The sequence below is a fragment of the Hesperophylax consimilis genome, chromosome 8 (assembly GCF_061612785.1).
Source record: "Hesperophylax consimilis isolate HC1 chromosome 8, BYU_Hcon_1.0, whole genome shotgun sequence".
In the NCBI taxonomy this organism is placed as follows: Eukaryota; Metazoa; Arthropoda; class Insecta; order Trichoptera; family Limnephilidae; genus Hesperophylax; species Hesperophylax consimilis.
In genome coordinates this window covers 4,791,897-4,819,765 of record NC_142843.1, presented here as the reverse complement: position 1 = coordinate 4,819,765, position 27,869 = coordinate 4,791,897, and the positions used below count along the sequence as shown (strand labels likewise).

At 34.3% G+C, this 27,869-nt stretch overlaps 1 protein-coding gene across 2 annotated transcripts in view; it reads left to right on the top strand.

Annotated features, from left to right (window-relative positions):
* Positions 1–27,869, top strand: part of IA-2 (tyrosine phosphatase IA-2) — a 176,482-nt gene that overhangs the window by 18,017 nt on the left and 130,596 nt on the right. For both annotated transcript variants that reach the window (XM_089634798.1, XM_089634799.1), the window contains exon 2: positions 7,468–7,572. In XM_089634798.1, coding sequence (XP_089490924.1) covers positions 7,473–7,572 — 100 coding nt within the window. In that variant the 5' untranslated portion in view covers positions 7,468–7,472. The remainder of the gene's footprint in view (positions 1–7,467; positions 7,573–27,869) is intronic.

Below are 27,869 nucleotides of genomic sequence, written 5' to 3'. Positions count from 1 at the left end.
GTGAATATATTAATTCTGACGAGAAAAGGAACATAGACTCTATTTATATACCTCAATAAACAACTTTATGATATATAACCATACAAATATCAAATAAGTAATTTCTCAATCAATTATTAGTATTACGTAAACTGTGTTAGGTGTATTGTGTCATTTACGGAACTCCTAAATATTGAGTTGAGGTAAATGGGGATCTGCTCGTATGTACCCCCATTTGAATCTCGTGGACCCCCAAATTTTTTTCTCGCTGACATAGACCCCCAGCAAGCCGATATCGACCCCTGGGGGTCTATATAGACCACTTTGGGAACCACTGATATAGATCAACAAACGCTGATTTTGAATATACCTATAAGTTTCATCATATTCTAGCTGACGTGTATCCGGCGTTACTCGGGGATTTTTGAACGGTAAGTTTTGATGTTGTGAGTTCTTGACAACTGGGTGCATTTGTTTAAGGTGGACATAATATGATTGCATTGTAATAAGTATGTGTTTCACTTGATCGTGCCGTGTCATCCTTAGGCTTCATCAGCCTCTTCAACTATTCACTTCCAAGTCACACATTCTCCTTGCAACTCTTTCTTCGTTCGTCATTGACGTCTCGTTTAACCACAAATAATTATTTGATTCATGTCTTGCACGAGCGTCCCGGACTTTTTCTGCCGTTCAAACTATTTTCTAAACACTCCTGACGCTAATAAAAACAAACATTGATATCTTCAGCGAAATTGGATGAATGGTAGAGAAACGCGAACGGGGCAACAAAGGAACATTCATTTTTACATATGTATATAGATAATATTATGAAACTTTATAAAACTTAATTTAAAAGTGAACAAAACACCATCACATTAAAATACCTTGTTTGTTTGGTACGACTAAATCTGTTTATACTGACGTTACGGGTAACGAATCACATGTTTTTTTTTAGTTTGTGCTTTGAATATATGTATTTAAAAGGTTTATTTATTTATTTATTTATATATACGCCTAAAAGGCTTTTACATAGAAGTGATACATGATGAAGTGTACATAGGAGAATATCTGTATTATACAGGAGATACTGACAGTAAATAGATGTAATCCATTTAAAAGAAGGTACAAAATACACAATTGTATAATTGTGATTACAAGTATAATGAGAAAATATTAATAAATAACAATAATAAAAAAAAACTGAATATGAAGCAATATTAGTAAAACGTAAAAAGAGTAAAAGAAAGTAAAAAAGAAATTAGAACAACATTACATTTAGGACAAATCATTAAAACTAATTTACCAACGCTACTCTAATTTGTAGGATTCAACAAAGTGTTAATAATAATAATAATAATACTTGGATGACTTGTATAGCGCCGTTTTTGCGCAAAAACACCTCAAGGGCGCTGTACAAACTTATAATACATTTATACAGTGATCTATGTTATTACTTAACTATTTATGGAGAAAATATACAGTACAATACTTACCTGGTAGGTCACTTGAGATTAACACTTAATTAACATTATCTAATTGTTTATTGGCGAAATTTAGATACAGGATTTAGGACTTAATTGGAAAATTGAATAATACTAGACTTTCTCTTAGGATTGGTATATTTAACTTAAGGGTACGACAGCTTAAAAAGGTAAGTTTTTAGTTTAGACCTGAATTCTGTTGGACTTGTTATGGATCTTAGTTCCGGAGGGAGTTTATTCCAAGCCTTCGGCCCAGATACTCCGAAAGCGCGATCACCAAACTTAGTATTTGGCTTGCGCATAGGTTCTTGTTGGTGTAGATTATACTTAATTCTATAAATGGAGTCAATAAATAAATCAATAGAAGTATTAAGCAAATTATTATGATCTATAATTATTAGTCTGAAACACCCACAAATTGAAAAAATCTTCTGAGGAAAAATAAATGCCGCTGACGGGAATTGAACCCGAAGTCTTCTGATTGCCGGTCATCTGCGCATACCAATAGGCAAGTCGGCTTATTTTAAACTAAAATTATTATTGATTATTTATTTATTTATTTATAATAATTTGTTATCCTTTGTGCTATGCATAAAAACATTGTCTTGAAAACATTAGTTTATCATTAAAAATAATTATTTTTATTTCACAGTGTTTACGGTATGGAAATATTATATGGGGACATATAATAATTCACATTTTAAAAATTAATGATAGTTATAGACGGTTATAGGTGTATTATTTTATAAAGGTATTTTGAGGTTAGTTGAGTTTCATCATGATAAAATAATATTTACATATGTGCTTACATAATAATATATGTACATGATATTATCATCGTTGATTATCATAATTCTTACATAATAATGGGTACCACACATTGAAATATATACCTCAAAGACAATTTTAGAAACTCTAATGAAAATTTAAAAGAAAATATGCAGTTGGAACATATGATCAAACATACCAATATAATTCAGGTTAAATTAGCAGCAAATATTTATTTTTATCGCATAAATTAAACGATTACACTTGAATAAAACGATCCCCGTGATAAAGTAGCATTTTTTCTTATTGATTAGTTTGATGGCGTCACGCCATTTTCTTCGTAGCAATACAGGTTTTGGAAGAATGAAGTTGTTTATCTGGAGTAACCACGAATGTATTTTTGCACTTTTGTAGATAACAATAACAGCAGTGAAAACATGCTGACATTTTAAATAGTAATCTTCAATATTAAAAGCGGTTGAACTTAAGAACAAAAAATGTCTCGATTCTTAATTTGGCCATACAAAATATAGTGCCTGTTCAAATATGACGTAGGATTTTTGTTATTAGTGACGCCACATAGACAAACTCATTTGGCGCGTTTTCTGGAGATCCGAAAAATTAAATCCTTGAAATTATTATAACTAACTATAACAATAAAAACATATAGTTTACTGGTATGTAAGTTAGGAGGTAAATAGTAGTAGGTTTAATTGATAAAAAAAGACTGAGGTTCCTTATCTACATATTTTATATAAGTTTATATTATCAAATCCACATAGTTTATATTATCAAATCTACATAGTTTATATTATCAAATCTACATATTTTATATAAGTTAATATTATCAAATCTACATATTTTATATAAGTTTATATTATCAAATTTACATATTTTATATAAGTTTATTTAATCAAATCTACATATTTTGTAAAAGTTTATTTTACCAAATCTACATATTTTATATAAGTTTATATTATTAAATCCACATATTTTATAAAAGTTTATATTATCAAATCTACATATTTTATATAAGTTTATATTATCAAATTTACATATTTTATATAAGTTTATTTAATCAAATCTACATATTTTGTAAAAGTTTATTTTATCAAATCGACATATTTTATATAAGTTTAAATTATCAGATCCACATATTTTATAAAAGTTAATATTATCAAATCTACATATTTTATATGCATGTATTTTGTGTAAATTTAGTATTTTATTGAATAATTTTTTCACCAAATTTTGAATTTCCCAGTCTGATCGTATCGGAGACATTAATCAATACTGAATGTAATCCTTTTTGATCCATGGTAAGCACTAATTAATAGGTAAACCCAGTATGCATATCCAAAACCACAGTGGGTTGGGGTTACACAGGCTTAGCGAGCGCTGTGCGCTGCACCCAATTAGCTGGGGCTTAGAGTACCGGCTACCTAATTGAAACTGTGGTGTGCTCCTAAATTACATGTGGTTTTGGTAATTATGAGATTATAAGTGAAAACAGTATTTTAAATGCAGTCATTGAATATATAAAACATATTTTTTGGTAATATGATTTGTTTTTTTTACATTTATGTATATATTTTTTTATGTGGGTACCTCACAAGAGTTCCTATTGCTCATGACTGTCCCGAATGTCAAGAGCCAATGGAACTATGTCAACCCAATCGGGTTGACATAGTTACGTGTTATGAGGTTGAAGGGAATGGAGAGGTCAAGATGTGGAACAAAAAGGTTGGTAAGTACCTGGATATTCCAATTTGGTTGCAAAACACAGTTTTTTTTAATGTGAATATCAGCCAGCCATAGCCAGTGAGACTATGGCATCCCCAAGGTAGTGAGAAGGGAAAGGATATGTAGAGGAAGGTGGGTGGGAGCACCTGGCTATTCAAATCTGGTCACCAAACATGGCTAAAGCCATTTCAAGCAACGTTTCAATTCTGAATGGTCGTCTTACACCAGGGCGATACTGAGAGTATCTTTCAATCTGGATCGTTCCTCGAATATAATTTATATTATTTTTAATGAATAAATTGTGAAATAACACAAACTAATAAAATAAAATTTACTTGCGCACCCCGGGATTTGAACCCGCGACCTTCGGCTTTGCTAGTCGAGAGCCTTACCCGCTCGACCACGGAGGCTGTCAAAGTGCTGTCAGAATCCATCGAAAGTAAAACTTATTTATCAAAAATCAATTTATTGATTCATAATCTATATGAATATATGTGTTTTAAGGCAAAACATTTTTCTCTCAAATGCCTTATTATGATAAACCGTGATTTTCCACGGATCTTCGCAGTGCCAAATTTAAATAATTTAATATAAATATTTTGATGTACTAAAACGTTTAAATCATTAGTTAAAGTAGCTACCCACAAAAAACAGTAAAAAAATCATAAAATTATGTGCAAACCGACGTAATAAATAATTTATAAAGTTAACACACTTCTTTGATCAGAAATATTACGTTTTAAAATTTTTATTCAAACCATATAATTTTTAGTTCCACATTTGAAAAATAAATCAAAATCGAATTCACTTCTAACAGGTACCAGGTACCTACCCAAGATCATAGCATATATTTTAATAAAGTGTGTCTTTATTAAAAGTGTCGTAAAATCAATAAAAGGTAAAATGATTTTTTTCCCTAGCGCGTTAATTGAATAATGCATGCGATAACTCTGAAAGCTGAATAAATATGCATTCCCTTAGTTACTAATCCACGCTACACAATAATATACTCGTATATTCTAATTTACTTGATGGCGTTGCAAATGTGCCACATAGCATACAGCGCAATACAACCATTATACTATTATTTTAACTATTGTATAATAATGAAAGTGGTCGCGCTGGTTCAGTAATTTTGTTTCCATTAATTTTGCGGGTACGTTTAAAACAATAACATTAATAATGGAATTATTAAAGGAAAGGGGAGGAAATGCCACAGACTTACCTTTATCCGCTTCTTGCTTCTCAATGCCTCTTCATTTGGTGGTCACAGAAAGCACTTAAATAATTGTCTTGAAACGCATATAATATGATACAAGTTGACTATTTGCGATGCTTTCAACAAGAACGCCTTTGCGTACACTGAAGTTCGTCTAGGACGAACTTAGTCGGGTCGCCTGAGGAAAACATGGCACGATCAATTTAAACAGATTAGTGAGTCGGGCCCATTCAAGAGTCAGAATAATAGAAGAGTATGTATGAAAGTGAATGAGGCAAGGAGTGTGTGCCAAGACTGAGTTGTTTGGCGATCCGTCCTATCTGCCTGCCCCAGCGGAGAAACGGCGTGATGGTTGGTTAGTCATTTAGTTTTAGGTTTATCTGTGGTTAAAAATACCCTATAATATTAATAATACGTCCAAATTCAGTGAAATTGTGGAAATATCTACAACTCTAGCCGGTGGAGGGAGCTAGTGTAGCATGTTGACTTTGACATTTCTTTCAATGGCGGCAAATTGAGTTTATTTGGTACTTGGCAGTGTTTTGCACTTTCTAATTTGTATTTTGATCAATATTTATAAAAAAAATATATAAAAATGTTCCAAAAAGTAGGTTCCGTGGTTCAATTCACGAAAAAATAACAAAAACACACCCAAGTCGTTTTTCAAGATGCCAAAAAATGTAACTATAAGTTGGTGAAATGATTTCGTTAAATTCTAGCAAATAAAATGTTCTTGATTACGTAAAACGTGAATTAAATCATGAAAATATAATTATAAAAATTTGAAGGTTAATTCAGCAAAGCTTTGTTATTTTTTCGAATGAAACAAATACTCACAATATATATTGTTATTGGTTCTGGGCAATTGGACTTGAAATTGGAACGCAAAATTTTTAGGCAACTCAACTACGTATGAAACCAATTAATATTACTTAATATGTACCAAACCGGCACAAAAAAGAGGAATTATTATACAATATTGAGATATATTAATAATGAAAGGAATTAATTTCAAAACTTTATCCACAAGACTGTGTTATTTGTAATATTGAAAACATCCTCAATTCTCTAATAGAATCAAAGTTTGAGACAATATTGGTTTGGGTGCCTGGCCACTGGCCATCTAGGAATTGGGGGTAATGAGAAAGCCGATTCTCTCGCTAAACTTGGAACAATCTCTGCTCCTATTCCTGTAAATTTTAAAATTCCTTTCTGGAAGAAAATTGGACAGGTACGAAAACCCGAAATGTCTATATGCTGGAATACAAAATCATATTCCAAGTAAACCTTGATTCCACGGCCAAAAAAACTTGTATCTCGAAAATGAAAATTAGTAACGGCTTCATTGCAGCTAACCGAAGTAACAATAAATAGATAATTTGCCAATATCCTCCAAATCAACGATAATACAAAAAAATGTTAAAAATTAGGTAGAAATAGTTCGAACATACGGCGTTAGAAGTTTGCCAAGTCAAAATGATTGTTAAATACATCCTTATCGTACACAACATTATAGATTTGATTTTGTTTTATATAAATCTGTTAAATTCTTAACACAAGGAACAAAATCTTTATTTGGTTGTATTTTTTGTACAATGTAAAAAAAATAACCGTTTATTCCAGAACGTATGAATTTCAACTGTTGATTTCTCAATGATTAATAAATAAATAAAAATAATTTATTGGCACATTATGTATTGTTTTGTTAAGAAATGTGTTTCAAACATTCAAATGACCTACCCAATTTTCAGAACGTAACCCTTTCACCCTGTATAAAAATAACTTATCGTGTGTGTAAACACTTATTTCACTTAACAAGTGACGCACTTGCCCTACTGAAAATAAATGGTGAGTATTTTTTAAAAATAAAACAGTGTTATGAGCTCAACCCTTTCCACGATAATAGGGCATTTTTACACGCTGTGGTTTCGCTGAATGAAAGTTGTCTGGATGGAATTTAATCTCCCCGTTAATATGGTAATGCTTTTATTTAACGATTATGTAGAAATTCTGGGACGTTTTTAAAAGGCACGAGTGGATTTACTTATAGTACTTGTTGGTTGATTAATCTTTTACAAAAAAAGGTTTCTGAGTTTTGAAGTGATATTTATATATTCTAATTACGCTGCGGCACAGCGAAATGATCGTTGGTAACTAGGCTAAGAGGTCGCGAGATCAAAATGTGTTTGATTTATGATTCAACGTAACAAATTAATATGTAAGTACCAGGGGATCATAAATGCGAATAGGTGAAAATATGCACGGTAATTTTTTCAGGTGGTATGCGGCTGAGCGCTGCGCTGTCCCCGCGGGCACTGCTGCTGCTCCTGGTCGCCTGCTGCGGCTGGGGGGCACTGCCCGCCCTTGCAGACGGCAACGTTGGTAAGTCACACACCCATTCTATTTACTGTTACCCTGGTAGATTTTTTTTTAAATGTTTCGGTCGTAGTTATTTGAAAAACCCCCCCCTCCCTCAATTAAAAAAGTGTAATTAAAATCCCACACTTCATAACAATTTTACATTCTGCCTTATAACAACTTATAAAAAAGAGCTTATGTAGAAATTAGGTCAAGATGGGTTCAACTAAATAAATTTAAGACGATGCCATACGTAGTAATGCAAAATCATGTATTTTTGGTTTGAAAATTTGGTCGCCTAGAAATGTTTCAGATGCTTTGATTAAATATTGCGAGTAGAATACTTCTTGGCCTTTGAAATGATCGAGTATTTTTAGATAAGTCTTTTTATAATCCCAGAAAAAAAATAATGTAAAGGCCTATGAAAACTGCTGTAAAGTTCAAAATCTCGTACTTACGAACCCATTTTCGGTTATGATTTAAGTGTATAATGTGGCAAATTAAGTTATTTATAAAATGATCGAAAAAAAACTTTATGCCTGAACATTCACAAAATAAAATAAAAGGCACTTTTTGGCCATGTTTTTTTCTTGCATAAATCAAAACAGGCGGATGGTGTTAAGCGGGAATTTAAACCTTATCGCCATCTACGTGAGGGTTGTTATTGATAGCGGCTCAATTTAAAATATTACACGACGTAGTGCATCGCCTTAAGGAAGTATTAAACGCTTTTCGGGGAATTTGGATTATTAATGTAAAAATTCGTTTCGCCCTACATTAGGTTAGGTTAGGTTCTAGCACGAATATCAATAAAGCCCTATGTCAATACGATATTGACTAAATCCGTCATACATGGTCAGGGTATCGATAAAGATTTTATCGATAACTAGCTAACCCGGCGTTGCTCGACTTTTCTCCACTTTCTTTAAATATAATACGCATTTATTATACAGGGTGTATCGGCAAGTACCCGACAAACTTTAACCAGCTTTTCCTTAGCAAATTTAGAGTAAATATGTTATGGGCACTTTGCTGTCCGGTAACATTTTTTTTCAATTAAAAACAAAAAAAATTATAAAAAAATCCACACTCCGTCACTGTCATTGGCATTGTTTCTCGTGTTCAACAGCTGTTATTAGCAAGTGTGTCAAAAAGCGTCTTCGCTCTTTCATACACACTAAATAAAATGAGACGAATGGTGCCATGCCATTTCGTTGTGATTGTAAAAGCGCGCCAATGTAGGTACGTACGTATATTATTCAACGAAACTTGAATAAAATATTGCCAGATGGGTTTTCAAAGTGTGACAAAGGATAAAACAGTGGTGACATGTGGTGAAAATATGAATGGTAAATTTTTTATTAAAAAAAAATGTTACCGGACAGCAAAGTGCCCATAACATTTTTTACTCCAAATGTGCTAAGGAAGAGCTGGTTAAAGTTTGTCGGGTACGTGCCGATACACCCTGTATATATATATATATGAATCTTCCGGAAGAAATAATCTAATTAATAGTGATAATTCTATCAAACTCCGTTGCATAGTTTAGAAGAACTAGTCGCAGAAACAGATAGACGCGGATAGTGACTGTGTTTTATACTATTTAGAGATGTCGGTAACTTGTCATCGCTCCCGAGCTTGACTGTAGATCGCTAATGTTCAAAACAGTTCACAACGACTAAGTGTTTTTAATTTATTCGACGTGAACTGTTGTTGGTAGCGATTTGCAGTCGTGCTCGAGAACGATGATAATTTATCGACATTATCGATAAATCCTTTATTGATGGACCACGCTAGATACCCAGATAACGACATTTGCAAGCAGTCGGTAGACAAAAGCCACTACTTTTAGCGCGGCTTCCAAGGTGTCCTAAAAGCTATCAATATGAACAACTTTTTGGATAATGTCATTCGTTATGCAAAATAACTGGTTTATTAATGAATGGGGGTGAACTAATCAGCTATTAGAACTGAAAGAAATGGTACACATGATCCATAAACGTAATTAATTCATCCGAGACGCGATCATTTGATTCCGTTCCAGCATAGAGAAACAAAAGTTGTGAGTTATGAGTTATGACTTACCTTACGACTATGCCAATGTATATTAAAGTTAATATTTCAATTCGACATTGTCGATTTATTAGTATTTTTAACTTTTACGCCAGTGTTGCCAACGTATAACGATTTCTGATTTATTGTGGGTATAATGCCGCGACCGTGGTTGTGAAATCAGTATGAAATCATCGGTTGTTACGCCTATCGAAGCGATATTCTAAAGTTATCGATTTAACTGTTATAGATCCCATGTTCCAGTTTCACTTAGCCTATAATTTTAGTAGTGTACCTGAAAAGTTATGAATGAGATTGGTTATATCTCTGCCTTTACTTGCAGATTCAGTGTGTTGGGAACTCTTGATTAAGTAAAAGGTTCTTTACAATAATTTCGTGTATTTACGTTACAATAAATATAAGTCTGGATTTTACTATACTGTTCATTACCCGAGGATTGGTAATTCTCTCCTTCTAGAAGCCTGAAGTCTGACAAGGATACCCCACAGGCAATTGCTACACTCAAGCGACATCTGTCGGACTCTGGAGTAAGCTTTATGGCTGGTGCCATCTATCACTTGAATACCCAACTTTTTACCATACATCATACGAATGTTTTGAGATGTAAATAATTTTATTTTATTTGTTTTTATGTCCAGCCAGGCTTTTAAAATGCATTTTATGATCAAAATATATCTAGTAAGCGATCGACAGCTACGCACATAGTATCAAATAATTGGAAAGCTGTTCAAAGTGAAGTGAAAGTTATTCAAAGTCAATTCTGAAACACAACTTCATCATTACAAACCTTTTCTACTGCGTAGTACTAATCAACAGGTGGTTCATAAATTCACCATTATGCTATTGTGGCATGTAGTATTTCTAATTTACAATACGCCGCCGTTAATAAATCGATTCGAAACCAACGCAACGTCTAGTTCAACTGAATCCACTTAATGTTAGTATTGTATACTTACAACTAACAGTAAGTACGACCAGAAAGTAGACTGGAATAAAAACTCTATCATGATTCTGCCAGTTATGCGAATTAAATTGATAGTGATAGCATATACTTATTCTTTGCCATTTACTGTTGGCCATAATAGGAAATCGATACCACATGGTTCTAGCAGAAACTAGGTAGACAGTAAACAGATGCTCTTGAATCCGTCTATAAGGCGAATTAATTTTATGAGCGCAGTATATAACGAGTGTTAACCCTAGTTTTATTCTCAATATGATGCCATATTCTAGAAGTTGGCATATGGAAGGAGAGAAGTGACTAACTTGTCTTTGTTCCCGAGCATGTCTGCAGATCAAACATCAGTTCACATCGACTAAGTGTTCTTGTTTGTACGTTGGCAATCTGCAGTCATGCTTGGGAACGATGACAGGTTATGGACATTATCAATAAATCCTTTATCGCTCGTGCTGGATGCCCTGGGCTAGTTATTACATTCGTAATATCAATGGTTATGGAGAGTAAAATAACTAATGAACTGATATTTAGTACATAACCTTTTTAAATCTTTATTGCTGTTAGTCGTAATTATGTAAATACCACTGTAGGAGCAATTTTCAGTAAGTAACTCTGATGAGGTTATTCGAGTGAATGTACATTATTTTTGGTTCAGTTTAAAGTGTCCTTGCGGTAAAATTCCAACTAAATGTCGCCTCATAGATGTATTTATATTATTATGATTGTCATTAAAAGCATCCAGCCATACAAGCCGCACAACGCTCGTGAGTCGCTCCCAACTAGCAAGTAAGTTAATAAATACTTAAAAATTGATGGGAAGGCCCGAATACACTATTATAGTTACAAGTGATTTCATAGACTTTATTTTGCCCTATTGACTGCAAAATTATTTATTTGCTGGTTGGGAGCGGCTCACGTGCTTTGTGCGGCTCTTCTGGAGGCAACTATTATTTGTTTCTGAACTTTATGTGATTAAATTCAGAAGGCGATATTTTCATAGCCAACGTAGCTATTCTTTGGCTGCATTTTTAATTATATTTTTGACGCTAGCAAAAATATTACGAGTTAGAAATTTAGATGCGTATGTTTCATATAATAACCTGAAAATGCGCAATATAAAACTTATTTACAGATTTTGCCCGTACATTTTTTTTAGTACCCATTTTTGGTACAAATAAAAATATAAACACGTCCATTTGATAAATCGTAATTTTCTTATTCTTTCATACCTTCGTACGGAAGGATGTAATATATTTTTTTATGTTCTAAGGCAGGGGTCTAAAAATTACGGCCCGCGGACCTACATCGGCCCGCGAACACCATCAATCCGACCCGCCATAGTTTATGAGATTTATCCTTAAAACTTATAGAGTAACATACTCGTACATAGGTAATTTACATAATGAAACTGTAACTAATGATATCAGATTTATACTTAAAACTTAAAACAGATATTTCACATAATGAAAGTGAAATATATATTTTATAATTAATGATTAAAGAGATTTATGTATCTGTAACTTTTCACTGATAATTGTTTAAATACTAGTGGAAATTATCATCAGTGACTTCAAATCCTTATTAACTTATATGTTAATTTAACCCCTCAGGCTCCCGCCATATTGACTGCTGTCAGAAATCGGAGAATATGTTTTTTTTCCGCTTTGCGATAAAATCCAAATAAACGGAATATTTCTGAACGTATTTGATAACTAAAAACTGTTTTTAATAGGTGGTAAAACACACGTTCAATTTTTTTAAATTATAAATAAGCATTTTGTTTTATTCAAGTTTTTAATGCAAACCTAAAAAAAGCTTTAAAAATGAACTAAAATTACGGAAAGTGAATAAAAACACATATTTTGATAAATATGATTTAAGATTTTCACGGCCAAAAGTATTTTTGTTATTTGCGTTTGGGGTGTTATGCCGTCTTGGGCTAACTCCTTCTTTATCCAACGTTTCGGACAACGTTACACATCTTCCCTGATGATGGACATTGTAACGTTGTCCGAAACGTTGGCTAAAGAAGGAGTTGGCGCAACACGGCATAACACCTCAAAAACAAATAAAAAAAACTATTTTGATAGACAAATGTGATATAAAAAATACTGCAATCTCACTTTTTTGTCAATTCTTATAAAAATTCGCAAAGTTTCATAATTTTTTCTCAAATTGCGGTCGAAAGCTTCGGTTTCATACAGGATTTCATTCAATTGAAATTAACACATTTAAATTATTTTGTGATTAAATTCTAGATTTGAATATAAAGCGTGGTGTTCTTTCTAACACCACTTACATCATATTTCACAATGTTTCACATCATGACAATAGGGGAAATACAAGATTTCTATTAAATCATATGAGATGTTTCCAAAAAAATTTAGTTCACGGATAAAAACTGTTTGTTCCTAAAACATTGTAGATTGGTGATAAAAATCGGTAGGGGTGTGGCTAGAGAACTTTAGAAGGTACGATTTCCCTACAATATATAGCTAAGTCAATATATAAGTCAATGCGGCCCTTGGGCTAAAAAGTTTGGAGACCACTGTTTTAAGGGTTGAGCAGAAGCTTTTATTTTTTATTACGCCAAGGAAACAAGCAGATACAAGCTGTTGTGTTATTGTGTGTTAGGGATTTACGATGATTTTTCAGCGTAATTTTGTTTTGTTGTTCACAAGGCCGTCATCCAATTAGGAACTTATTAAGGAGATGGATATTCGTTCTTATGGTGAACACAAAATGGCACGAGTCGAATGCTTTATTTAGACTTACGTGAGAAGCACAACCTAATAATAACTTACTTTGATAATACCATTATAACTTGGACTTGTAACAAAGTTCTGAGAAAATGGTTTAAAAGATTACGGTTCTTTTGTTTACTAAGTTTACGTTGTGTATATCAGTCAGCGAAAAACCTTTACTTTCAAATTCTACGTATGAGTTTATAATTGGAGACATTTTCATGAAAAGTTGTACTTTTGTATTTTGGGAAATCTGTTTAACGAAACTCGTTTATCCGGTATTGAATTAAGTTGTAACTGATAAAGTTCTTTAAAAGTATGAACTTCAACACCCGAAAGAGCCAAAATCCTGATTCAAAGAAATATAATACGACAACGACAAAGTTGGGATTCTACTATCATATTATTTATTAGTGAAAGCAGTAAAGTTGGCATTTGAAAGTCTATTTTGTATTTCGTACTTAGTAGTTTTATACTTAATGTTTTCAAAGTAGTGGGCTCCAATATTTCTTCAATATAATAGCACTCATGTTAGTAACTATACGTTTGTTCAAATAATGAAAATACCAATTAACCAGAGGCATCTCTAGGGATCCAGGCGTGGTAAGTCATTTGAAAAAGTGGTTGACTAATCTTTATTTGATATTGTGTGAGTTAGCGACTCATATATAGTAAATTGGAAATCACTACTTACAGGCAAATTATTTTAAAGAGGATATTTACGATTTGAATATATAGCATCTGCTTAGATAAAAAACCACATGAATTTAAAAAAAAAAAAACAAACAACAAACATCATTTTAAATTAAGCAGTTTTTCTATGTCCGTTGAAAAGTGATCATAATAATTATTGAAATTATCTACTCGTATTTCTTAATGTGTCATCAGAATAAATGTGAAAATACACGCCTTTCCCGAACTGTTCAATTGAAAAACAACCATTGTTCCACACAGATGTGTTTATGTCGCCTTATTTTTAAAACATATAATATTCATCGTGTTTTCTCCCTCACGGCCATGACCTAAGCGTCCCTAAACTTTATTCAGTGCCTAATTTTTACTTAAAACGAAAGATATAGTGCCATATCGTATATTCTATGGCGCGCATAGGGACAGAAGATACCAAAGCCGTAGACATTCTTTAAATTGATCCAGCGAATCGTATTTACTTGCGAATGTAAGCTTCTATGAGAGACAAGAGATGTCATTTGCCGCCGCCGCTCGCAGCCTTGCTATTTCGCGGTACATTCAAATAAATTAAGAATAAGATCAATTGTTTTGATGTATATAATTAATTATTTTTGTTGTCTTATAATTTTGGGGGTCGAAAACCAATTGACCTAAGGGAAGAACTGCCCCTGCAATTTACGGCACTACAAATTTAGTGCGGTGATTTATTTAGCTGCTGGAAGGTTTGAGGATCCGAAACACAGTCCCGGTAACTTTCGAAGTTTGGAGAGCACGCTTTCGGAATAACCTAAATAACGTCCTAAAGCTTACAATGTTTAAATCGTCTTAACTAAGAAGCTTTCAAATTGGAATGGAACAGAACTAAACTAAAGCTTTCATAAAATCAACGCTTATTAAAATCAAAATTATTCACATAGAATATCGATACATGGGTTAGATTATAAGGGTTATAATCTAGGCCAATGTGTCTATGTGTATGTGCCTGTGAATTCCTCCACCATACGAGCGCTACCAAAAGAACCATATCATCGAACATCATTACCAACTCTTCCGTAAGTCACATTTGCGAAAATCTATCTTTTTGGTTCAGCGTTAAGCGAGTGTTAATTTACATAGGCACATACCTACCTAGATTATAACCATTATTATCTAACCTATGTGTCGATGACCTTACTAGGGGTACCTCGTTCTAAGGTCACATTGTGCATGGTTTTAGTAAGTATGTTAAATATTACTAGAGGAATATTATAAAGCAGTATCTAGAAGAAAAACATAACATGGCGTTAATCTTTGTTAGGTTGCTACACTGTAAATCTACATTCTTCCTTCCCGTGTACATAAATTTTACCTTAATACTTATTTTGAAGTCAGATATTTTTAATGGTTTTATTTCAAGAGGGAGGATATAAAATAATTTTACAGAGAAATATTGCATATTAGTTTGTCCAAAACTTGTTCATTATCTCCAATATATGCACATCGCACCAACTTAAAGCTATTTCCAAAGTGTGCATTATACCTTTGTGGTCTGCCAGCTCATTACTAAGCCGGCTTTAATATACAATAGCGTAATGAGAGTATAGGTACACTTGAAGAACCGTAAGTATAGCCCTTTATAATAATACCTTTAAAGTCGCCCCTTTGTGCATTTCTAAGTCGTCACATAAGCGTATTTACAGCGAGTTACTCCGTTCCTAAGATAAGCTTCTTAACAGGGCCGCATTTAAGATACGTAGGCCCCGAGGCTGAACCTGTGGTGTAGGCCCTACGGGGAGTCTGGGGAGTATCCATAAACCCAATTGTCCGCCTTCTGATTAAAAAAATAAATAACCGACAAAATCGGATTTCAGAACAATTTTCTGACTAAATACTTAAAAAGAAACATTTACCTTCTTAATAATTAAATTCTTACACGCCTGTTAATCGGTGGTGTGGTTAAGCCGGCCTTGAGCCTGGTTTAAGGCCGGTTTAGCCAAATAAATCCATGGTAATAATACGTTGAAATGAATAACTATATAAGTTTAGATTCATGTCTGTTTTCTCAAAATATGCAAAAATCATCAGTGTTTTATTTGAAGTAAAATACATAAAACTTCACCGATAAGAAATTGTAATCGTTATATACACAACTTAACTTGGAAAAAACTTTGGGGCTAATTGGTTTGCACTTCGCGCTTTCGCTTTCTCAACCGTCTGGAGCCAGTGAGACTATGACATCCCCAATTGGGGTACGTTGTAAGGCTAAAGGTAGTTAGGAGGGGAAGGAGATGGGGAAAGAGAATCTGGGGAAGTTCCTGGCTATTCGGAACTGGTCACCAAATAGGCCAAATCCGTTTTAGGGCAACGTTTGAATTCTGAAGGGTGGTCTTACACCAGAGCGATACTGGGAGTATCTTCCACTCTGGAACATGCCGCAAATATACTAAGTATTATTTAATTAGTATTTGGTGAAATAACACAAATTATTCCAATAAAATTTTCTTGCGCACGCCGGGATTTGATCCTGCTGTCTCCAGCTTGCTGGTCGAGAGCCTTGCCTCTTGCCTAGGATTTTATACACTATTGGCGTCACCGCAAACAAAAAATGGTTTATACATAGACATATGAATATTAGTAGACCTGCCCTAAGTGATTAAAAGCGTATTATCCCCACTCCCCATACCGGTTCCATTGAGCCGGCTGGGCTCGCGTATGGCCTCAAATGAAATTTGAAAACGTGACGTCATCATTCTTGTGCGAACTATGGTCGAGGCATCATCGGTTCATTTTACGAAATAACACGGCAAAATGTTGACTTGTACTATGAAAACTTGTAAAAATAGATGTGAAAAAGAGAATAAACCCAATTGTCGTATTACATTCCATATATAAGCATTATTTTACTTTATTTGAAGCATATTCACATCGCATAATATGAATCAGTTGTTACTATCACATCGAGAAACGTCTGGACGCGAAACACAAAGCTGGTTGGTTGCTGGGAAGTAAATTATGAACATTTATAAAAGTGTCTTAACTAAATACTCTGAAACTAACTACGACTCTGCAAACAGAAGAAATTTAATTTGCCGAATTTGGACTTCGCAAATTAGTTCATAACGTGGCGAGTAATTTGCGCTCCCATGTAAAAATGTCTATTCATTCAAAGCAGATTTTACTTTTAAGAACTAAATGGTGATATTATAATGCGAGATGCCTATTTACTGTCAGATTGATTTATTGACGAATCACAGTCAGCTTAACCCCCTTCGTTCTTTAACAGTTGATTTTACCCCTCGCCATTATCTTCTCGTCTATTAATTCCTATGTCTGTGGGTTTATACGTTTTTAGAGTGCCTGATGATCAGAGCGGTTCAGCGGTAGTTTAAATTCTTAGGATTTTATACACTATTGGCGTCACCGCACACAAAAAATGGTTTATACGTTTTTAGAGTGCCTGATGATCAGAGCGGTTCAGCGGTAGTTTTAATTCTTAGGATTTTATACACTATTGGCGTCACCGCACACAAAAAATGGTTTATACGTTTTTAGAGTGCCTGATGATCAGAGCGGTTCAGCGGTAGTTTTAATTCTTAGGATTTTATACACTATTGGCGTCACCGCACACAAAAAATGGTTTATACGTTTTTAGAGTGCCTGATGATCAGAGCGGTTCAGCGGTAGTTCTAATTCTTAGGATTTTATACACTATTGGCGGCACCGCACACAAAAAATGGTTTTTACGTTTTTAGAGTGCCTGATGATCAGAGCGGTTCAGCGGTAGTTCTAATTCTTAGGATTTTATACACTATTGGCGGCACCGCAAACAATAAATGGTTTATACGTTTTTAGAGTGCCTGATGATCAGAGCGGTTCAGCGGTAGTTCTAATTCTTAGGATTTTATACACTATTGGCGGCACCGCAAACAATAAATGGTTTATACGTTTTTAGAGTGCCTGATGATCAGAGCGGTTCAGCGGTAGTTCTAATTCTGCAGACCCAGCAGACGAACCGCGGCGTGTACGGTCAGCGAGATGAACACAGGAAACAATGTAGGTTTTTAGGATTACGGGAATGCAACCATTTCCCCCCCAAGTACAACGGTTTGAATGTATAAATGAGAGTGCTGTGTAAATGGTCTAACCGTAGAGCAATATCTCTCGATATATAAGTTAAGTAGCATTTAAAGAAAAACTGATTTCTTCATACATATGGCATGTTAAAAAACAGAAACAGATGTGTTTTTATAATTTTCGGAATATACATGGCGATTTTTTTTTGTCCAGGGATTTTCATACATTTACTTTCTTATAATAAGTATTTTTAATATATTATTAAATAGCATGTATTTTTTAATAGCTTAAAAATTTTAAATGTTCAAAGGAAGTATGTCGGTAGAAATTCTAAATGTGTGGTCTTAAACGTGACGCGTGTGCCATGATTTTAATATTGTAAAATACAATCCATGTTTTATGTAAAAAAATAATATTTTATGTTCTTTTTATTGAAATTAATTTTTGATATAATAAAATCAATCCTCGACTCCGTTTGATAAATTCCCCTTAACTAAACAGGCGGATTGCAATCTTTAGAGCACAGGCGTCAGGTAGGCATGCTTTCCTCGTTCTACCGGTATTAGAATGGAAGATGCTCCGAGGAACTAGCGTCATTGATCCCTTGAAACACGCCAAACGTGTGTCCAACATATGTACACCGTTGACATTTGTCAGATGAGAACGGGTCGCTTCTACGACTCGATATTGTGTTCAATAGCTTCGGCTGTGGAACGATTTGCCAGCCTCTGTGTTTTCTCCGTCCTACAACACGGGTCTCTTTCAGATCCATGTTAACTCCTTCCTCTGCTCAAAAAGACCCTCCACACAGTATCCCTAGAGATGACATAGACCCTAAGGGAAATTATTTTCCTCAAGGCTTCCTGTGTAAATGTAATGTAAATAAATAGCTAAATTCGAAATGTACCTAAATAAAATATAAATTATTTATTCAAAAAAAAAGTCGCAACTTTTCTCCACTATATTCAAAGTTTGTTATTCTTAATAGTTAGTCGCTATGTTACGAAGTTTGGGAATCTCTGATTTATGTATTCACGGAGAGCCGGCAAGATTAAATGGAAAAGTCAACATTATTTTTTGCTGGGATTGGGAGTAAGTAATATTAAAGTTCGACGAAATTCGACAGAATTTAAAATATATTAAAAAAACTGTTTTTAAAATCCTTATTTCTAGTTGAAAATCTTCGTTTAAGCTTGAACTCGCGAACCGTGAGTTCTGACGATATTTGAACAACGTTGAACAGGAAATAACTAAATCAGCGTTACTATTTTCATCTTCAATATTTGTTGACTGCGAAAAAAAATACGTCATTTGATGATTAGCGATCATGGTAGATATTGATAGAAAGTAGTAAGAAGTTGGATATTTCAAATTGAATCGAGTCATTTGAACAAATGAAATAATTCGTTCACCACGAATCGAACACGTTTTAAGAATTCAACCCTTTGCATCTGAAAAATCTAAAATTGTACTCGCCGTCAATAATAGCTTAACTATAATATTACGTATTTTAAAATTGATAAAAAGGTGTCTAAAAAGTTTGTTGAAATATCCAGTGAAACCGGGTAGAGCAAGCTGATGAAATTTTTGTCAAATTATTACGTGTTTAAAAAATAGCGGTCTGATTAAATTTAAAAAAAAACTAACGACCTTTAAGAAGATAAATCTCTTGGTAATCTGTTCGATAATTTTGGACATTTTTCTTTGTTGCCAAGTCATACATCAATCATCTGTGCAGCATCTAGAAAAACTTACTATCTTTTCAAATCTTCGCGTCGGGTAGCTCGTTTGACGATCACTGCGGAGATTGGCGGAAAGTAGTAAGACGTTTGATATTTTGAACGGAATCGATTCATTTGAACGAATAAAAAGAATTCGTTCTTTTAATTTTCAACCCTCTGTGCATGAAACATCTAAAAATGTATTGACAGAATATTTTTACTCGTTTTCCCCGTCAAAAAGTTGGTATCGGCAATGAAAGCTAGAGTACCTGTATAGTGGATAACCTGTTATCTTTTTATATTGCTTAATGAAATCGGTCCTTGTCTATTATTTCGTAAATTATTTGAAAATAATAAACTATTTTTTTCTATTCATGCATTTTCCAAAAGCATACCTACGTACTCATGAAATATTACAATAGTAAATAATAATGATTAGCTATTGAATTATTAACTTGTTCATTGAAAACAAATTTTCTGTCTTTATGTTTTATTAAATAAAAATACATTACTCTTTTAGGTCACACACGGAGAAAACTTACTGATTAAAAAGTACTGCAAATTTATTAAGAATCTTTTCAAATTATTTGCTATCCGCTTTAAAACGGGACTGCAGGCCCTTAAAGAATGAATTGATAGATTTCTTGATAAACTATTAGTAAATACCAATGAATTGTCACGATGTCAGAATAGACAAAGTAAATGTTACATTTTCATATAAATCGTAACATTTTTGCATTTTGTCATAGACCGGTCGGTGGCCGAGTTGACATAGCGTTTGGGTCCCACCCAAGCGTAGTGTGTTCAATTCCTCGGCTGGCTCTCCTCCAGCAGAAGTCCTCCATCAGAACACAAGCAACATTTTCAGCTTACTGTGGTGGTAGTAGGAGATTTTCAAATATTGTCAGGTTATTCATAACCCGGAAATGTTTATCTTTCTTTTAAAAAAAAAAATATATATATATTATTAAGACAAACGCAGGTGCATGAGCACGTTTTTCGATAGTATAACGAATTTACTAAAAGCTTATCAGAAAGCTGCCTGCAGTCCCGTTTTTAACCGGATTACCCATCATATGAAGGGATTTTTAATAAATTTGCAGTACACAGTTTTCTCCGTGCATTCGTTAAATTGTTAAATCTTCAATTCAGTTCAACAATGTTAAGGATTTTATCAAAAATTTTCCGTTTTAACGTAATAAATTCAAAAGTAGAATGGCGTCAAAAACTCGTTTAAGACGACGAGATCGATTCGATTCAACTTTGACGCCATTTCGTTCAAACTCGAATATGATTAATACCTAACCGTAACAATATTGTCATCATGGCATTGTAGCACGGTAGCATCTAGTGTCTTTGTACAGAATCGAGAAAGAGCAGAGGCGGATTTGCCCTTAGGCCTATGTAGGCCCGGGCCTAGGGCGGCCAGATATTAGGGGCGGCCAATCGTGACAAAAAAGTCACAGATGATAACAAGAAATTACTTCCTAAGTACCTAAATATTCTACGTACGAAATAGCGATATGCAAGAGCGTGTTCACACACAGCACACAGCGCGCCCCCACGCCCCGCAGCCGCCCTCGCCACACCTATCATGCTCCGTCGCTCGCCCGCTCGCGTATTTCCAATCCATTCTGTTGCGCTAGTGACTGAACCGCGTTAGGTATTGTTATGCATAATAGCGTGTTCACACACAGAGCTATAATATGCGTGGGATGGCGTATTTCAGCATATCGCTCGCCATACTTTCCAATTAGGAATGTACGGCGAGCGATATGCCGAAATACGCCATCCCACGCATATTATAGCTCTGTGTGAACACGCTCTTAATCACCTTACAAAAGCTATAATAAATAAATAAATCAGAGATTATAAAATAATACAATAATAAGATGTTATTTATGCCAATTATGAACTTTCCACTGATGATAGTGAATAATAAAGTGTGACATTATAAAGGTATTTATAAAACTTTATATATACTTTAAAAAATAAAAATATATATATTTTTAGTTAAAATCCTTGAAACCTTAGAAAGTATTACAAACTAGCAGCTATTATAGTTAACTAAATTTCTGAATCGATTTCGATAAAAGTTGTCAATAAAGTAAATTCATTATGTAGTCTATAGTCTATATCAGGGGTCTCCAAACAACGGCCCGCCAATGTCATCAATCCGGCCTGCGACAATCGAGAATTATACAGTAATTGAACTAGCGAATTTAGCAAGCGTATTTTTTTACATTAATTCCACACAGGAGGCTTTGAGGAAAATATTTTCCCTCACGACCTATGTCATCTTAGGTGATGCTGTTTGGAGGGTCTTTTTAAGGAAGGGAAGGATAGGAAGTTCTGAAAAGGAAAATGTATGAGGGGTGGGTAGGAATCTGGGGATTAATGTGTCCAGGAGTGACATACGTATGAATACATCCCTCCAACTGCGGTGCAAGGCGATGGGTCAAGATAGTCCGGCTGGAAAGGTCAAAAGGCCTCCCTCACCCAGTCTCTCTCGATCCGGCCCGCCACGCAGCAGATAGGCAGACGTATCCGCCGCCAAGACCTGGACAAATCTCACCCCATGAACCATGAATGATAATGGCAGGAAAATTAAAACGGTTTTGACCCTAGGAACTTACTGAAAAGTTTGGATACTCCTGGTCAATATGATGGGTACTGAGAAAGGGGCGGCTACATGGTCTGGGGCCTAGGGCGGCCAAGACTGCAAATCCGCCTCTGAGAAAGAGTATCTAGTTTCTAGTGACCCAGTTATACCGGAGTATATGTACGTGGCTGGCGCTGGCATATTATAAACTATATTACGATTATAGACATGTAGGTCTGGTGCCGACAGAATAATCTAGTGGCAATAGAAACGTGGAAACATCCCTCCAATGTTTCCTAAAAAGTTTAATGAACTTCGAATCGCTGCTAATTGAAGTTAGCTACCTACAAATTTACTATTAGTTTGGCTTCTACGCGTTACGAAGTAATACATAGTTTTATTTTATGTGAAAAATAAAGAGAAAAATAGAAGAGTTTCAAATGTCCAGAGTAGGAGGGGATTTTTAATTGTTATGTAGTGATAAAATTGGGGAAGGGTACAATAAGGGTGTGTTGGGTTGAAGGTACTACGTTTTTGTCATACGTATTATCACGCAATATAGACAAAACAATGTTTACATGAAAACGGACTAAAATTTTAATTCGGTAATCAAAAGAACGATTCTGAAAATTTTTCCACAGAATGAGAAATTATTGATTGAATAAAATGTGGGGTACTATGCCGTGTCATGCTACCTCCTTCTTTAGCCAACGTTTCGGACAACATTACAGTGTTCATCATCAGGGCAGATGTGTTATAGAAGATTATGGTTAAGTACGTGCTTAATTTTATTTTTATTTTTTTAAATTTTTTTTTATTTTATTTGCAAAAACAGTACAAAAACCAATACATTGCAAAAGCGGTAAACAAATTATGGAAGAAAATTTTATACATAAGTATACAGTTAAAACATATGCAAAAGCGGTAAACAAAATATGGAAAAAAAATTATACATAAGTATACTGTTAAAACAAATACAATATTTCGCGCTTAAAGTCGTTGTAGGACATATGGATAATATCCAAGTTTGCTGGAAGGGAGTTAATTAACCTAGTGAGTCTTCCCAGGGGCATCACCATTGGTAAGTTAGTTCTGGACCTGGGAAGAATTAAAAGCCTGTGTTGGCGGCCTCTCGTGAAATTATCCGGGACATAAAGTCCTATTTTTGACAGAATGTCTGGAATTGATAGTAAACCATTCAGAAGCTTGTAAGCCACCAACAATAATGCGACGTCCCGTCTGGAACTAAGGCTGCAGATACTCAGCATTCCCGAGATAAATGCTGTTCGAAACAGCCATGGGTAAAAACCAAACTCTCTCATATAGAGGTATCGTAAAAAAAAAATTGTAATTTCTCGACCATTAGTACGTAGACAATGTCCTCTGGCCCCCATACCTGAGATCCACTCTCGAGAATGCTACGCACTAAGCTAAAGTAAAGCAGCCTAATGATTGCAAGGTTTGTCAGTTCCTTTGAATTGTGTATGACAAAACCTAACATTCTTGTAGCTGATTTACAGATCTTTTCAATGTGAGCGTGAAATGTTAAGCGAGCGTCATACACAATTCCTAAGTCCTTATAAGTCACCGTATGCTTCAGTGATGTATCTTTCATTTTGTAATTAAAATATTCGATCTTTTGTGAACTCCAATTATCCAAGAGCTGGTATTACAGAATAATTTAAATGGTTTTCTGCGTTTAGATTTGGTGTAGCCGTCAATTACTGGATACCAAGAACTATTGAGCTTAGCCCGGTAGCCTTTTTTAATGTAATTGGGATTTTTATGAATTTCAATTGCCTCTGTAATTAGACGTGCTCTATGCGTTTTGGGTCTTTCCAAGAAAAGTAAATAATGTCCGGTTTTAATTAAATGCTTGACAATTGCCGATTTGTCGTTTACATATTCGAATGTGTTTTGATATCCTTTTGGAGACTGTCCGTTATTTCTGATAATACTTTTGGCCGTGAAATCTCAAATCATATTTGAAAAAAAGAGCTCTTTGTTTTGCTATTCATAATCCATTTTCTCAAAGTTTATGGATTTTTTTTCTGCATTTAGTTGAGGAATTTAGTTTACGACTTTTTATGATGTTAAATACCTGTTTTCATTTGAGCATTCACATTTTTAGTTTCAGAGTCGCAAATTTTTTTTTACATTAGCTTCATACAGGAGGATGTCATCGTTGGGGATGCTGTGTAGAGGGTTTTTTATGGAAAGGAAGGAGTGGAAGGATAGGAAAATCTGGGAAGGAAAAAGAAGATAAGAGGGGTGCAAGATGATGGATCGATAGAGTGTCCGGCTGGAGAGGACAAAATGTCTCCATTAACCAGTCTTTCTCGATTCGAACCGCCACGCAGTAGGCGGGCAAGAGGTTCCCGGAGCGGCGGTACCCATACACGCCTCGCAAATTTAAGTTAATAGTTAATAGTCTTCAATGATTAAAAATTACAAATTTAGGTTTAACTAACAATTATTCCAAAAATAAAAATATTCATCTTTGACTTGTAGAAAAGTCGATAGATGTAAAAATAAGAAATCAAAGAAAATGCAAAGCTGAGGTTCTGGGTTCAATTCATAGATGTAATTAAATTGTCTATTTCGCATATTATGTTTGAGAGTCGATAATATTGTCTTCAATGATTGAATATTACCTACATAAGTGCCTACTTACTGTCAGCGACCTACATCGATCTTATCGACCTTGGAAACGTTTTTGGATTTCGTTTATGAAACCATTAATCATTAAACCGGTGACAAGAAAATTCTAGATTTCCCTAAAAAGGCAAATTTACATTAACAGTTTTTTCAAAGGCTTGCAACATTGTAAAATAGTTTTCAAATTACTCGAACCAACTGGATGGAAATATTCTATAAATATATATCTCTCTGATTCGTTATCAAGTCAGTTCCACTGCAACGTTCTCTGAAATTATAAACATGTTAACCCCAGCAGAAATACACCCCACGACAAATAACTAAACGCTTCGCTCACTGTACTTCGCTGTAATTTGATGGCATATGCCCTAGTATTAAGTACTTAAATTAAACGATAGGTGCTTTGTCTCTTATGGAATCGTATTACTCGCCTTTCAAATAACCTTTCTTGGAACTTTTTATGTGGATTAGTGTATACATCGTGTGGGTATTTTACGTAATCCATGAAAGGAGTATCATGGGTTTTGAAAAAGACAAGCAAACAAAACAGATGTCAAAACATATTTAATGATTTTACAAGCAGCTAGTAATACCATCTATGCACAAACAATACCATTTTACTTAAGGCGATGCGCTACGTCTTGTAATATTTTGAACCAAGCCGCTATCAATAACACACCTTACGTAGATGGCGATAAGGCTTAAATTCCCGCTTCACACCATCCATCTGTTTTTATTTATGCAAGAAAAAAAAATGGCCAAAAAGTGCCTTTTATTTTATTTTGTGGATGTTCAGGCACAAAGATTTAAATGTTTTTCGATCATTTTATAAATAACTTAATTTGCCACATTATACAATAAAACCATAACCGAAAATGGGTTCGTAAGTAGGAGATTTTGAACTTTAAAGCAGTTTTCATAGGCCTCTACATTATTTTTTTCTGGGCTTATACAAAGACTTATCTAAAAAATACTCAATTATTTCAAAGGCCAGGATGTATTCTACTAGCAGTATTTAATTAAAGCATCTGAAACATTTCTAGGCGACCAAATTTTCAAACCAAAAATACATGATTTTAAATTACTACGTAGTGCATCGCCTTAAGGTTGTTAATCCAGCAGGACTGGGAGGCCACATTACATAATATATATTATAACTATTACAATAAAGAGAAAAATAATAACAGGTATAAATAAATATGAAAACTTCACAAAAACAAGTAAACATTTAATTTAATTAATGGATTCTCCATCAGGAAGGTCACCGCATCGTCTGCATCCATCGCTCATTAAGTGGAGAGCTGAGATGCTCGGAAGCAGACACGACGATGACGTTTGTTAATTTTCGTGTCCTGTCCCAGAAGCTTGCTAGTCGGTGGCGAAGTAAGGCGGGGATTGAGTGCACCCTCCCTTCTGTGAACATCGTGGAGGCACTGCAGAACCTTGGTAGTTGCATAAGTTGCTTGTATGCGTTGTTGTAGCACACCCTCATCTTGTTACATTGCGCTACTGGGTACTATGTCCATAGTTCAGATGTTTACAGAGAGCAATATTCTAACATCTTCAGTGGTAGATCCGCCTTGAGAACATTCAGGCCCGTATATTGATTGCTCTTCTTATTCGTTCCGTATCTTCTAAACCTTCATGTCTTCTGTCATTTGACCTGTGAGGCCACAAACAATTCATTTAATTCTAGACAGATTGGTGGAATATTTAGTGACTCCTTTTTGTGTTTTTGAAAACGACGATGACTGAAGTTTTGGAATTATACAAATGTATTATGTATTAACACGTTTATTTTTAACATCTTATCATTATGGTATCTTGAGTACTATTACTGATTTACTCGATATGGTGGGTTGTGTATTGTACACAATGCACACATCACTCTACCGTGATGAAATGATATGTACCTATTATTTTAATATAAATAATTAGAGACAATTTTAGCAAAAGGTAATGATAATATGTGCGCAGAAAATGTTTAGCGTTGGTGGGTACCGAACTATTGGAACTGGACAAATGGACTGTAATTTTAACGAGGTAAAAATAATCAAACGATCGTGTTTATTTATCAAGGGAATCTGGGAGTTGGAAAAGGAGGCCTTTGACTTGCGAATGATTTTGCTTCATTTGGAAGTTCTGGTGTTTTCTTGAAGGTTCCGTGTGCACTCTAATAGTTTATGGATGTACATCTAAGCACCGTTCCCCAACACGAACTGCTTTGTGATGCACACGACAATATTTATGTAAATTAACTTGGGGATGATAATATATACTCTTTAACGAATTATTCATTCAATCATGAGATTAATTATTACGAGGGGCAAAAAATATATCTGTATGCTACGACAAGTATTCGAACATTAAACAAAATTAATGACACTTGATGTGGGCTTCTTTTTTCAAATATCTTCAATCTTGTTTTCTTCAAAGGCTTTCTTTAGGAAATGGAACAAAACAAGGGAAAAGGCAATTTGGGTAGGAACTGGAATTTCGGGAAAGTCAAATATTTCAAGAATAAACGTCATTCGTTAAATTTTAACGGTTAAGCAAACAACCTACCGCGTTTTACCGATATTATTTATGCAGTCCATAGTAGATGAAATTAGACTCATAAGAACTGACAAATACCATGGCATAATATAAATATGTATTTCTATAAATTATCTTATAAGACAGGGCTTTTTATAAGTATATGCACACGAGGAATCAATCAATCGAATCAATCGAATGAATACTCTATGTCTTTGAAAGCCTTTGTGTTTACAATAACTCTTTAGACTGAAATTCATGGAATTAACAAGAATTATTAACTTTTA